The sequence below is a fragment of the Fundulus heteroclitus genome, chromosome 8 (genome assembly GCF_011125445.2).
Source record: "Fundulus heteroclitus isolate FHET01 chromosome 8, MU-UCD_Fhet_4.1, whole genome shotgun sequence".
Lineage (NCBI taxonomy): Eukaryota > Metazoa > Chordata > Actinopteri > Cyprinodontiformes > Fundulidae > Fundulus > Fundulus heteroclitus.
In genome coordinates, this window is record NC_046368.1 from 17,665,583 (window position 1) to 17,680,053 (window position 14,471).

Consider the following 14,471-nt stretch of genomic DNA (forward strand, 5'->3'; position numbering starts at 1 on the left):
TGCTGGAACCTTCTGTGTTTTCACTATGATTTCAAATATTTCAAGCAGTCCTCCCATATATGTCTAATCTCATCGAAATTGGGCAGAATATAAAACCCCTTAACATAATTTACCACATAATGTAATGTCTCATCAGCTATATTTTATCCATTGTAACATAATGGTGATGTGATTTGCTAATCACCACCACCGTCACTCTATGAATCAGCCTTAATTACTATGCTCCGCATGTGCGTGGTGCAAAGCTGGAACTGCTGAATGGTATGGATGCAAATGGTGCTGAGTGGTGTCTGAATATTAAATTGGAGTTTAGAGATATATGTTTCCAATCTGACTTAACACCAATAAATCCAAAATCAAATTACTTTAGTTCTTTAACGGGCAAAAAGATAATTGGATTTAGAAGTGAAAGACTTTGTTTTTTTCTATTTGCTTTCTATTCTTTTGCAATCACCTCAATATCAAACCTTTGCACAACAGCTTGACAAAAAAAGAGAAAGCCGGGGAACAAAAAATTACTTTAACGTATCTCTCGAGGGTAATGGTGTTTTCTTTCGCAAGTTACTTTCATATATTCAAATGCTTGCTTTCATGCACCTTTGAATTTCAATACCAAAAGTTTTACTTTTTGTAAAGATGTTTAGTGTAAGACCAGGGCTGTTGGTAGACAATGAGCACACTGAGGACACAGTGTGAATCCCTTATATTCAATTTATTTACTCGCTACCTGACATTGGCAGAACAGAATATGAGAGAACTCCTACGAGCCCGAGCTGGAGACATGCAGATCTTTGGACGCCTGCAGAGCAAATTAGGCCTAAGGAGACCGAAGTCAAATTGCCAATGAGCTAGACACAGATGCATTTTGAAGGAGCTGTTTGCATGCCGAGTGTTAACAGACGGATGGAGGTGTCGTCCTGCATGCATACAGGCCAGCACTAACAGTGTCTGCTGCGTAGTGGGCCTGGAGTAGTGTCTGCACCTAATAAATAGGTTCAGCTTCTTCTCAGGGAATAAAAGGCTGTGCACACGTTAGTGTTTGCAGCTGAATTTATGAATGGTCATTTTCCTCTTAGACTGTAAAAAGAGCTAGCTCCAAGATCATGGGGGCACAAGGTGTCTGAAGCTATTACGCCACTGAAACTGGAAATATACATTCACTGAAGAAACAGAAAGACCTTTTAACTCATTCTCTGACATCCAATCAAGCAAAAATATAATGTTTTATTTCAGGTGCAATTACTGTCTTATATATACTATGTATATTTTAATATGTAAAATGCTAGAATAATAAGAGTTTTTAATAAAGGTTTCTTTAACTATCTATAAAACCAAGAAGCTTACATATGTTCGTTTAGCATGGTAAAAGTGACAATAATGAGTTTATTACCTTCCTAAAAGGAAAACCTTGATAAAGATGTCATGTCTATGCAAGTTTCTGACAGATTAAATTAATGCATTTCTGTTAAACTGAGGCACACCAGTAAAAGTGTTTTGAGGAAACACTCTAAACATACAACTTTATTTTTTGACATAGTGAGAAAATCCAAAGAAATCCCACAAAGTGTCAGGAAAAGAATTGCAGACCATATGTTTGATTCTTTGGTACAATTTTTAGTTGCCTGACTGTATCAAAACATTTTGTTTAAACAATCCTATGCAACTATAGAAAACATAGAAATGTCCAACTATCATGGCATTCAGGTAGGAGATTGGTTCTGTTTCTCAGGGCTGGAAATGTTTTGGTGCGAAATGTGTGATGCAACTCCTGGACAAAAGCAAAAGACCTTGTGAAGATGTTAACTGAAGCTCATAAGAGAGTTTCATAATGCACAGTCAAAACAAGCCCATTACTAACATAGCCTGAAAGGCCAATCAGAGAGGAAGAAGCCTGTACTCCAAAAGCAACAAAAAGACAGACAAAAGTTTACAAATGAACACTGTACCAAAGACTTTAATTACTTTTAATTACTGGAAACATGTCCAGTTGAATCTAAAACAGATGTGTTTGGCCATGATGACCATGTTTAAATTTAAGAGGATAAAAGTTATCTGAAGGCATCATAAGGGAGAAACATTATGTGGAACTATTACAGCAACATCTGAAGACAGATGCTTGTATGTAAACACCTTAATGTTAAAGACAGATCAAACAAAACATCTTTAAAAGAATTGCGATTACTTTAGCATTTAGCAGATCCATAAAATACCAAAAATCCTGACTGTGTCGTGATTTAGGTTTTTGTTTGTTTTGCTTTGGACTTTTCCTATCAGCCTCTCACCTCTCAGCCATTATCCAATCAGCTCAGTCAACAGTCAATTAGCCCACATTAGCTCCACCTCCTGCCAGTGATTACTGTCAACTCTGGTCACCTGTCCACCAGCCTACTTATACCTGCTTCAGCCAGCTCATCCCTGCCAGAACAGCTCTTCTCGTCTCGTTTGATGTGCTTCGTCTCTGCTAGTTCCTGTGTACCCAGCCAGCTGGACTCTTCTGTTCGCCTCTCTAAAGAAAGTTGCCTGTGTCTGCATGCTGCAGTTCTGCCTGTTTCCCCATGAGTTCCAGCCACTCGCTCTGCCCGTTCTGGTGGTTCCCAGGTCCATATCGCCTGCTCTGGTCTGTCACTACTTGAATCGTCTGGTCTCCTACTCACCCCTGCCTGCACCATTCAGCCATTAAATCTTCTGTCAAGTCTGGTTCTGCTTGCCTGCCTCACCTACCACTATTCATCCCTCACAATAAACTATTTTAAAAATGTAACTCTGTGTCCGGCTGACTATCGGGTTCACCAGCATTATTCATTACAGACTGACCCAAACAGGACCAGTCTGATGCATAGTATATATGTTTTTTATTATTAAAAGATGGAGACAATATTATAATTATTAATACAGAATCCCAAATTTCCATTCAAACTAGAAATATGTTTAAAAAAAGTGAAATATATAAATAAATACTACTGAGTATTTGAAACAATAGTTTGACAAATTCCTCCACAGCATGTGTGCATGCTATCTGGGGCACTGGAGCATATGACCATAAAATATTACAAGCTGGATATATTTTCCATGTGCCTGCACCTTTACATGTATAATGCATGATACAGTGTGAATGTTACAGAGAGGCACCGGTAACCATGATTTGATAAGTCCTCCATCTTCTGTGCAGAATATTTATTATAGCCAAAGATGATAGATATATAGATTGCCCTGAGGAGTTACTGGAAGAAAGAGAACGCTGTTGTTATTTAAACATGAGTCTGAACTAAAGAGTCGTGAGGTGCAGCAGCACAGCATCTGCCAAGAAATACCCCTGAGGATTTAGTTCAGTCGTGTTACATCTACATGCAGCAAATGAATGAATGGCATTTCCTGCTGAGCCACTGCACCTCATACAGAGACACCTCGGTGGTGTTGTCTTTAAATACTACTTTCTAAAGAGCTTCATTGTTTCGCTGCCTAGCTTTGTGACTTTGTTCTTGAACTTTGACCCAGATCACTCACCTTTTGCTGCTTTTGTTCCTAAGCTTTCAGGATACAATTGTTTTTCTCTGACTCCTTTTTTCAAGGGCCTTTGCTGATGCAGTTTCCAGTTATTCTTTTGGCTCTCTCTCCCCCAAGTTGTGTCGGCTCCATTGGTCTAGTCTCGGCCTTGCGCCAATACCCCAAGCCAGTGTGTGACATCAATGTGTCCGGCACACAAGCAGCCCCTCCCAGCAAATTCTGCTGGCTTGTGCAGCCCCTTGATGCTCCGGCTATAATTCAGAGTGTGGTCAAACTGTGATAGTCAAATGCCCCCGGTGGGTTGTAAATCAGTGAGAAAATAAAAGGATGAGGAAGAAGGTGATAAGAAACTTTAAAGGACAAAGAAAGGAGAAGGAAGAGTAAACCTCCCTTCCGACTGGACAGTTTTACCATTTTATTTTTTTTTCCCCAAAAGCTCAGATAAAGGTTTTTTGTAGAAACATCCTATGACTAGTTTATTGTATTTTTTTGTACTTGATAAAACATCCTTTCCTGAGCCAAAAACAACCATCCATCCATCCATCCATCCAGTAAGTCCAAATGACCCCCAATAAATTCAAAGCCACAAAGAGCAGCACTTATAATACTTTATTATGTAAAGATTTACTACTTTATGAAGACAATGTGCTGTTAGCTGTTGCCAATTTCTTAGACCTAAACAGATGGAATGTCATATGCCTGTATAGCGTTGATGAAAAACAATCTTTCCATTTGCAGGTTTGGGAGATTGAACCACAAAAATTTGCTTAATCACAGTTAATGATAGATTTACAACAACAGTGGCAAATTCCCCAGTGTGCCCCAGAAAAATCTTATTTTTAAAGAAGGCTGTGCCCAGTTCCTGATCAAAAACAACGGAGATTAAGAGTTAGATCTAAGAATCATGGGGAAGGATGGAATTGGATTCAGCTTTTGTCCAATTTAAAAGCAAAACATGAACAAAATTATGTGTGTTGCGCCACTAAGACTCATATTCATTATTGAAACTTGGCACACACCATATTAAATTTAACTTTTGTCAACGCAAGCTTATTTTGAGGAATATCTCTTTTTTCTGGTTTAATCTTTACCCTAGTATGATTAAGAGAAAAATGTCTTTCCAAATAGGTTTTACAAAAGATTTAAAACCTATCCAGAAACACATGTCACTGATTTAGAGGGAGGTTCAACAGCATGCAAGATAAAGACCTGCTTGCGACATGCTGAAACGAGGTTGGGAAACATTGTACAGACTAAAGTTGACACTGTAAACGTTTAGCAAACCCAGCTGATTGTAAACTGCTGTGGTTTTCAGTTAAGAAAAGATTCTTACAAGCTTTCTAAGAAGCATCACTGAAATGATTTTACAAACAAAATGGATTGATGGGATTGCATAGTTTTGCACCATCACAGGCAGAATGACAACATCTACTTCTATCCATATGAGAAAACTGAAAAAAAAAAAATTCCTGACAAATTGAACTAAAAAGACCAAACAGCAGTTTAGCAAAGGTTATGTGGAAGTCTCACATAAAGAACAAACAACTCCCTGATAAAGGAATGAATAATGTGAGCTGACCGACAGCACTGGGCAGTGAAAAATGTGCTCTGGCTGAGCAATAACTGCACACAGATTAAAAGTTTTCTGAAATAAGTTTTCAATGTCATTCCCTAAAGAATTGTCTAAAAATCAAATATGCTGTCAACACTTATATTGTGCGTGTGTGCATGCATCACTTTAGTGGGAAAATCATTTTTAAAAACACTGCCAAATTAACTCGGCTATCAGTTAAAGAGGCCTGAAAAAACTGCTGGGAAAATCTTTAGTAATTTCTTGTCTCTGGTAAATGTCTCCACTATCTGTCTGATAAAGGGGGAAATGGAGTGTGATTGTTGGTGTTATATTATGTATCTTGTTCTATGATGTCATTGCGTAGTTTGGGCTCTCATTTCAATATAAGGACTAGTTCATGTGTTGCATACTGGAGTCAAATCACAGTCTAATGTGTTTTGACAAAATATTTCACTAGAATTCAGCGGTTTTCCCATCTTACAGCCTTGTCTATAGCTTAGCTGCAGGAGCTTTCCTCTAATCTCCCATGTGAGCATTATTATCATTCTTTTTTTTTCCTCCTGGGCAACATAAAACTGTCAGTGTTGAGTGTATCAGCTCAGTGCATCACTTGGCTCAGCTGCTCATTCTGAACTAAAATAATCCTCTGAAAAAGCAAACATCAGTTTTGACCAAGAACAGACAAATTTATCTAAAGCTATCTCTGATTACATACAACCCCATATAATACAACAGCGACACAAAATGCAGAGAATCTAGAAGCTATTTAAAATGAATTAGTCTCCATGCATTTATAAACAGCAAAAGACTTGTGGGTCTACTCTTTATACATAAGCAATCACTGTCACTGTGTCAAATTTGGAATGTATGCAGATGATACAGTTACTTCCTCTGGTTTGAGAAATATCTATACATTTTCTCAAAATGTTCAAATAGTTCTGATATGTGGATATTTATTTTAATGCAGCCTAGGTTTCATTGACAATCTAAATATTGAGTGCATATACCGTGCAACATGTCTTTATTAAAAACATGTTATAGGTCTTATGCAAGGTTGTAGTTGCCGGAAAAACTAAATTCTGGGATTTCATTAGATGTAAGCCATAGACATCAAGATTAAGACAAATGCACTTAGCAAAAGGTTGAAGAAAATCCTTCTGTGTGTAATGGATCCAATTAATGAGTTTTATAAAAATAAATTACTAAAACAAATTACATTTTGATGATTTACCCTAACCCTCATGCAAGTCTTGGATGCCACTGTTATATATTAATAAAACTTACTGTTAAATATTTAAGTACTTAGTTTTAAAGAAATTACTGTATCATTCAAAAAGAATAATGATCCTGAATCTCCAACATTATGAATGTTTGTGCAATACAGAACTTATTGGATCAAACTCAAAAGACAAGAGCAACAAATGAGGGTACGCCTTTAAAACAAAAAAAATCGCAAAAGATGTCTTTTGTGCGGCTTTAGCAGGAGCAAACTGCAGACAGGAACTTGGAAGCAAACAAGGAGTTAATGAATAATTCAAAAAGCAAATATACACAGCACCAAAGAGTAAAATGGAGAACAGGGCAGAGTGACAGAGGCAATGGAAGGGTCTAGCGACTGAACAACGACAACCGGCCAGTTTATATACAGCGGGAAGAGTGGAGAAAGGCATGGCAACAAAGGTGAGAGTGATCAGGTGGAAAATGAAGAGCAACTGAGATCAATGAAGGCAAAGGAACTGAGCAGAGGAGAATAATGAGCAGGATCTGAGAAGAGGGGAAACGCTGAGATAGAAAATAGAGAATGTAAAATATACAAAGAAGAAAAAATGAACTAAGAATCTAAAATTAATCAACTATAATGACTTCTACTAGAGAACATAAAAAAACAGAGAAAAACAGAGAAATGAAAGAAACCCAAAAATTCACCTCAGGATTGTGAAAATATGTATTGTGCTTATGCCCAACATCAGTTTATCTGTTTAAGGCTGTCAAGGATACAAACAAACTTCCTGTTGCTTTAAAACTGAGTAGATTTTTTTATTATTTTAATAATGCAAAGGAAAGTGCTTTTAGAAACTACTTACATGAAGGTTTACTAAGAGAATGAGGGGAAAGGGAGTGGGTATTACGGCACATGAATCATTGTTTACCTCACTCCTGATGTGAGTTGGCTGTTATCCTCTATCTTGACATTTTTTAAAGTTTTTTCAGCTATTTGGCCTTAGTCAAATTTAACCCTGTGCCACCTTCTATGGTCTCAGACTACAAGAGCAGTAAAATTTTATTTAGCACTGCATTTAAAACAGTTATCCTGTGTATGTAACAATGACCTGTCCTATTATAGTAATGGAAATTGTTGTGGTTGGCTTTTTCCTAATTAACATTAATCAAATTGAATTAACCAGACAGGAAACTAAACGAAGTATGAGCAATCAGACCAAAATGCCCATGTTGCACAATGGCTCTTTGGAATTAAATGTTGTATTTTGATTTATAAAAATGATTCCGGCATGTTTTGGTAATTAGATCCTTTATTTTTCATCTTGAACGAGTAATGAAAAAGACCCAAATAAGTAGGTTTTAATTTTTAATATACATATTTGTCTTTGTGAACAAAAAGTGGTGAACAGATGTCTAAGCTTACTTTAATCTTCTTGAAAAAAAAATTAATCCCTGACTAAAAACAAAACAGAAAATTTGGTTTTATTCTCACCTGTTTTTGACCACAAAAAAGATAAAATGTTTGGATTTCAAATTAATATTTGAAATATTTTAAACTAAATTAATTTCCTCCTATTTTTCTATTTATTTAATTTTTTACATTTTTATTTTCTAAGATCATCAAACTCCAAGAACACGCTTGGGTTTCTGTTATAGAAAGCAGATATTAAATATAAAAATGTCTTACTTCTGACACAAGGTTTCAGTATAAGAATAATTTCTGGTATTCACCTCCTTGCTGAATTTTTAATCTGTTACACTATTAATTGAGCTTTAAGAGATTTCTACTAAAATAATGATGTGGCATATTTACATTTTCTTTATTGTCCACCCTGGTCCATATCAGGTTAAGGATGTGTACTTCTGCTTTGTCTTCTCTGACAAAATCGGTCCAACAGCCCATCAACATCTCTCTCACGTACATCGGCTCTTGGTTCTGCGGTTGGCATGTCTGGCTTGACGCTGAAAGAAATAAAATGTAAATGATTATGCAGTGTCAGCAGTATTTATTTATTTATTGTCTTGCACATAAACATAGGACTCATTGTATTCACTTGTCAAGATTTTCAGTCTATCTACAACAGGGCCGTCATATTTTGTCATTATGCCGACTGAATGAAAACCTGTGAGTATGAAAGCCAGAAAGCTATCATTTAACAGATAGATCAGCTCCACTGTATTACAGATCCCCTGCCTGGAAAGGGCTAAAATTGTTATTAATCATCCTGAAAGCTTTTGCCTGGTTTCAGCGTATGGATGTTAAATGTGTGGGTAGGACTACATTGTTTAAAAACATATCAGCCGCTCCACGTTTATCAGACACGTCAAGACTCTGAGTCGCAGTCATCCATCAAGACTGCTCACTTGGCTCTCTCCTATGAGGCTGCTGTTTAACCTGGGGATCCTTGTCTCTGGAGGCTGAATTAATCGGGCCGAGGCTGTGCGGTCATGGGTGAGGTTGGTTATAAATGCCTGCTGTTTGACCTGAGCGATGTGTGTGTGTGTGTGTGTGTGTGTGTGTGTGTGTGTGTGTGTGTGTGTGTGTATTCTATTGTGTTAAATTAGAGTGAGAATGTACGTGTGCTCTAACCTGCCTGCGGTTGTCAGGGACAAAATATTCTTCGGCGAACTTTTTCTTTTCAGACTTTGGTGTAAAAGGCCAGAGTTTTTTTTTTAAATGTATTTTCTTTTTTATTCAACTTTATGAATCTCACCGTGCTGTCTCGTCCTGCTTCTATTGCAAACCAGAGATTGTAAGAAAAGTCTGACACCAGGATTAAGTCACAGTGATAAAAATTGTGTGTAGAATTAAATTATAGTCAAAAAAAAAACCTGTGAGGCATCTCAATTTATAAGAGTTTTATTTAGGTCTATCACATGGATTTCCAAACTTTTCAGCCCCTTTTGACCCCCTTTTTATGGGTGGGATTTTTTTTCCTTTTTTGGGGGAAATTTTGAGAATAAAGTCATAATGTTATAAGAATAAAGTCATATTTGAATAAAGTCATATTTTACTATACTGACTGTAGTGTAAAGTGCTTTATGGTTGTAAGACTAGTTAAATATTTAAGCTTTACTTAAATATTTAACTTGGTCCATCATATAAAATCCCTGTAAAATAAATTTAGGTTTGTGATTGTAACCTGAAAACTTGCTGAAATGTTTAAGGGGTATTACAATTTATTTTGCAAGGCGCTGCATAATAAAGTAGAGGAATAAAGTAGGAATACATGACTGGAGCAGGCCTCAGTCCCTAACAACACCTCTGTCGTTGAATGGCCACACCGTAACAGAGACAGCTAATATACTAAGAAATGGTGCATGGCAGACTGCTTCACTGGCTTTTATGATGTATTTGGATTGTTTACCTAGAGGGTCACTATCCATTAGGGAGAGAGGTTGTAGAGAAAGCAGAGGAATGGATTAATGGTAACTTGCAAGTATTGGAAAGCAAAATGCCCCACACCCAATGAGAAGACTTGATCAAGGCAATATCCTCACTATCTGCAGGCGATAGATAGATTGAGACAAACTGGGACAGAAATAGGAGGGGGACGGGATGAGTTACAAAAGAACATGTGTGATAGTGCTTTAAAGTTGATGTTTCACATAATTGATGGGATTTTTGTAATTATGAATTTCCGGGAGGAGAGGGGGGGTTAATACTTTAGTACTATGAACAGCAAGTTTATGTTGTAAATCAAGGAGGATCATCTATGCCCATTTGCCTTCTGTCTTCCTTGCTTTTGCCACGGAGGTCAAGGCTCGCTTCCTGTTATTCTGGCCTTCTGCGTTAATGTCTGTTACTCAATATCCACATCCATTAAGTTATTTCTCTCTTGTTCTGCTGTGACAGAGTCAACGGCCCATGACTGTCACCCGAGGTCTCTGTATAAATCACACTGACTGAGTAACAACAGCTATGTGTGTGCGCGCGTGTGTGTGTGTCGTTGTTGCCTTTTTACGAGTCACCATAGGATATGAAGAACATTCATTTAGCTCCCTTGACCCCGGAAATGCCAATGGCTTTGCTAAGCGGTTTGCTGGTAAATGAGGTATATAAGAGCCATTCCATCCTCTGTCCCCTTTATCTACTTAAATCAGTCCCCACCATTTCCCATTCCATGAGAAGATGTGTTTATGGATGTCAGTGATTTCCATTTAGATGTAGTAAATGTGAATATAAAACATTAAGGAGGACGGAAAACGAACTCAATTCATAAAATAAGCTTGGATTCAAAGTGCAGCTTTAAGTCTTAAAGATACTCTCTTTTCATTAGATATGAACAAGATATGGTCACTGGATACAAAGTAAAGTCGTTACAGAAAAGTGACTGAAAGCTCACAAAATTGTATTAGAAATATAAGAATCAACAAAGCGCACAATTTTCTGTAACACCACAAATCCATTAATAAAACAGAGGAAAAAATCCCATATGGGCATTTTACGTGCTCAAGTGTGTCGGTTTATGTTTTTCTAACCTCTTATACATTCCTAAAGGACACAGAAGATTGCGTTTTAAAATGACAAACATCTGTTTTCTGCTTTTGCTCAACTGTGCACAGTATCATTAGGCTGTGCATCTTAGGACATTTCTACTCCAACTTATCCTTAACAATGTTTTGCTCCGTTTAGTCAGCAAGAATGTGGTATGTTTTGTTAAATATGCTGTGTACTATTTTTTCATGCTTTGTCTGATTAATGAGATGGATGAGCGCAGAGATACGCCTCACAAAGTAGAGGTCAACCGATTCCCAAAAAGGCAGTCAAATTTGAATCTCAACCACAAAACATTTTGCATGGTATTTTATTAATGTGTTATTATTTATGAAACATGTCTTATTTAGATTATAATTACCTACAAAATCCTGTCAGTAAACCCCCATTACTGGGTAAAAGTAGCATTTTCACTGTTTCTAGATGTAAACATAATTAAAACAATTAATTCAAGATGCCAACTTGAACCTCCTAAATGGTGTTGTACAGTCGAGTAGGTTCCCAAATAATTATGAAGAGTGCACTGCAACTGAACCATGGCCAGTGGTTCCCTTTGAGGTAATTTATCATCAAACAAAGGGAAAGCTGTTTAGCTAATGTACATCATGGGGAACTCTACATATTAAAAAAAGTTTTCTGACTAGCATAGAAGGAGCACATAAAAGACAAGCTATTATGCAGAGCTTCTAATGAAGTCTACCTGAGAAAAGCTATGCTACGTACATTCATGAACCGTGTATACCATGAATACTGGACTACAATACTTTCTTTGCACATGTCAGAAGCATAGGGCTTTATTACCACCATTACTTGCAGCACATGGCACATTGCTTGTCAAACATTAATTATTATGGATGGTAATCTCCAGTACTAATGCAATAGCCTAAGCTACAAAACTACCACATTATTTCACTCAATACAATATTCATCTCCTAAAATATTTGCTACGTGGTAAAAGCAAATAAACAGATCATAAGCTACCCCAAGAGCTGCCCTGCAATGCCAAGCTGTGCCATTGTGCTGAGTGCTAGCTTGTCAGAAACAACAACGAATAGTGATTCAGTCTCCGCTGTCTTATTTTCTATGTCTCTCCTGCTTGATCACAGTGGTACGGTATGAAACCATTTAGTTACCATCTCTGCTTGTTAAAAAAAATACAATGTTCTTGTGTAAAGATACTATTGAGTTGGTAGCATCTTTCACCAAGAGGGTGGAGCAGCACCTGCCGAAGTCCCCTGTGTTACCGGGTAATGTTTGTGAATTCGCAGATACAAGAGGTGTGTAAAATAAACTGTTTTATTACAATGGACACTTTAACAGGAAGACATGCTTTTGGTCTAAATCCCTTGTTAATTTACCCCCACGTTCCATCTTTTTAACCCCGTTCTGAGGTGTGTCTGAGAGCAACTCGTTTGGGTGTGGTCTCTTTAAATCTAAAGGAGAGAAATAAAAATGGTTGGTTCGCAAGCTGGAAATCCTTGACCTTGTTCAGCAGCTTCGCTGCAACTACTGTGACGTAATTGTTCAACAAATGTAACAGAAAACAGCGACTTGAGAAATATGACCCTAAAAGAGAATAAAGATATCTTCGTAGCACCTGGACAGACTACATCAACATTTTCAAATAAATACTTCCGGCTTCACAGTGGTGCAGTTGGTAGCACTATCTTCTACACTATTTTGAGTTTGACTTCCAGTTCTGCTTTTCCTGCCCCCCTTTAAACCATTAATTTCATCAGTCATCATTCATTTATGGTACTGTGTTTTGTATTTTTGCTTTGTTGTACTGTATGTTCTGAAAATTGTCTATGCTGACACCATTTCCTGAGGTCATAGCTATACAGTATAAAAAAATCTTATAAACAAATAAAATACGGGATGCAACAGACAACTACCTTTTCTTAGAAGTGTATTCAAGCATAAGTCTGCTGCCTAATAGACTACATTGATATTATTCTGCACTCCTAGAGACTACACAGTACAGAGTAAAATAGATTCAAGGGCTAAAAAAGTGGATTTTGCATTATGTGTCCCCTTTAAGGTAAAATACAATAGCTTACAAAGGAATTTAGAAGTCTGTTCAAATATAATTCTGCTGCCTAACACTCAATACTTTGCAGGAAATGTGATTAAAGCAATCAGTTGTCTCATACTGTATTTCAATCCCATATTGAACCACCTATTGATGTCCAGCAACTACAGATGCTCTGTGAAAACAGATCTGGTGACCTCTGTCCAATGACTGATGGGTCGAAAATTTGTTTTGTTTTTGATCAGTTTATGAATTGATTATTGATTTTCACTATACTTGGGTGTTACCAGGTCATGCTAGACTTTTTGGTGCGGAAGATGCTACCACAGGAAGAAGGCAGCTATTTTCAGTGTCAGTGGGGTGTTTAGAAATGAAGTCAAAAAGAGCGAGGTGGGCTTAAGAAGCTATATTAATTGGAACTGTATTTTCTGTGACATACTAATCAATCATTCAGACCACTACAGCAGAGAACTAGACTCTGGCAGTTGCTTGTCATTGTGCAGTTTTGACTTTTCACCATTTTAGTCATTTCATACCTGATTTTTTTGGGGGGGATTTATAGAGGAACTGTCTGCAACAGAAAGTCAATTTGTTCCCACCTTCGGGGTATTTCACTGAATTGGTAAAAAACAGAATTGATCTGGGACTGACTTCAGCCGCCGTCCTAGAGTTTGAACAGAGCACAACAAAGTTGCTCTGTTTTATCCTTTAGGGGTTTTTTAGAACATACTGGAAATGGAATAGCTGTAACAATTTTGTTAATCTCAGCGTTAAGGCCTTGACAAATCTTTCGGTCACTGTAAACATGAGTGGACTGGACATGGTAGAAAACAACCCAAATTTGTTCTACTTTTAGCTCAGCTGAACAAACACATTCCTTTTAAAGATATTCAGTTTTCACAACAGCCCCATAGGAGGTGATAATGTACTGAATTATACACTGTAATGCCAGAAAATACCTAAAAATTCATTTTAGTTCTTTTAAGAATTGTTGTTGATCTCCTGCTCATAATATGAGCCTTCATTTTCATTGTCTGTCATTTGTTTGGTACCCCCATGCTGAGTGAGAGGATTATTGTTTGTGTTGGCGCACACGGTCAGTTCACTCACCAAAATCCGACTGTATGCAAACAACTGCAGAGAGTCCTAGTGGACCATAGAGGGCAGGTAATGATGAAAAAAATTCTCATTACACCAGATTTGCAGTGGAGCACACCTTAGTGGCATGAGAGGTATGAATTGAACCTTAAAGGGGACATATTCTTTTTAATGCCTTCCTTTTCACATTTAAATTATTCAATTGTGGTGTATATATAGGGAAACAGTAATGCTTTGGTGTGAATTCCTTGTTATTGTTGCTCCAGGGCCTCTTTTTTGCCACTGTTGTGAGGGTCGTCTGAGTGCAACTCATTTTGGTGTGGTCTGGGACTGGGGTCTTTTTGCATGGAGTTGACATGTTTTCCCTGTGCATGCATGGGCTTTCTCCCCTGGTACTCCAGCTTCCCTCCCACAGTCCAAAAAATGTGTTATGTTAATAGGGCTCTCTGAATAGCCCTTAGGTATGAGTGTATGTGTGTACAAGATTGTTTGTCCTATGTGTCTCTGTGTTTTCCTGAGATGGACTGGCGACCGGCCCTTGGTTT

At 37.5% G+C, this 14,471-nt stretch overlaps 1 protein-coding gene across 1 annotated transcript in view; it reads right to left on the reverse strand.

Moving 5' to 3' along the window:
• Nucleotides 1-14,471, reverse strand: part of eng (endoglin) — a 49,295-nt gene that overhangs the window by 21,666 nt on the left and 13,158 nt on the right. Inside the window, exon 3 of the mRNA XM_036140220.1 lies at nt 8,112-8,260. Coding sequence (XP_035996113.1) covers nt 8,112-8,260 — 149 coding nt within the window. The remainder of the gene's footprint in view (nt 1-8,111; nt 8,261-14,471) is intronic.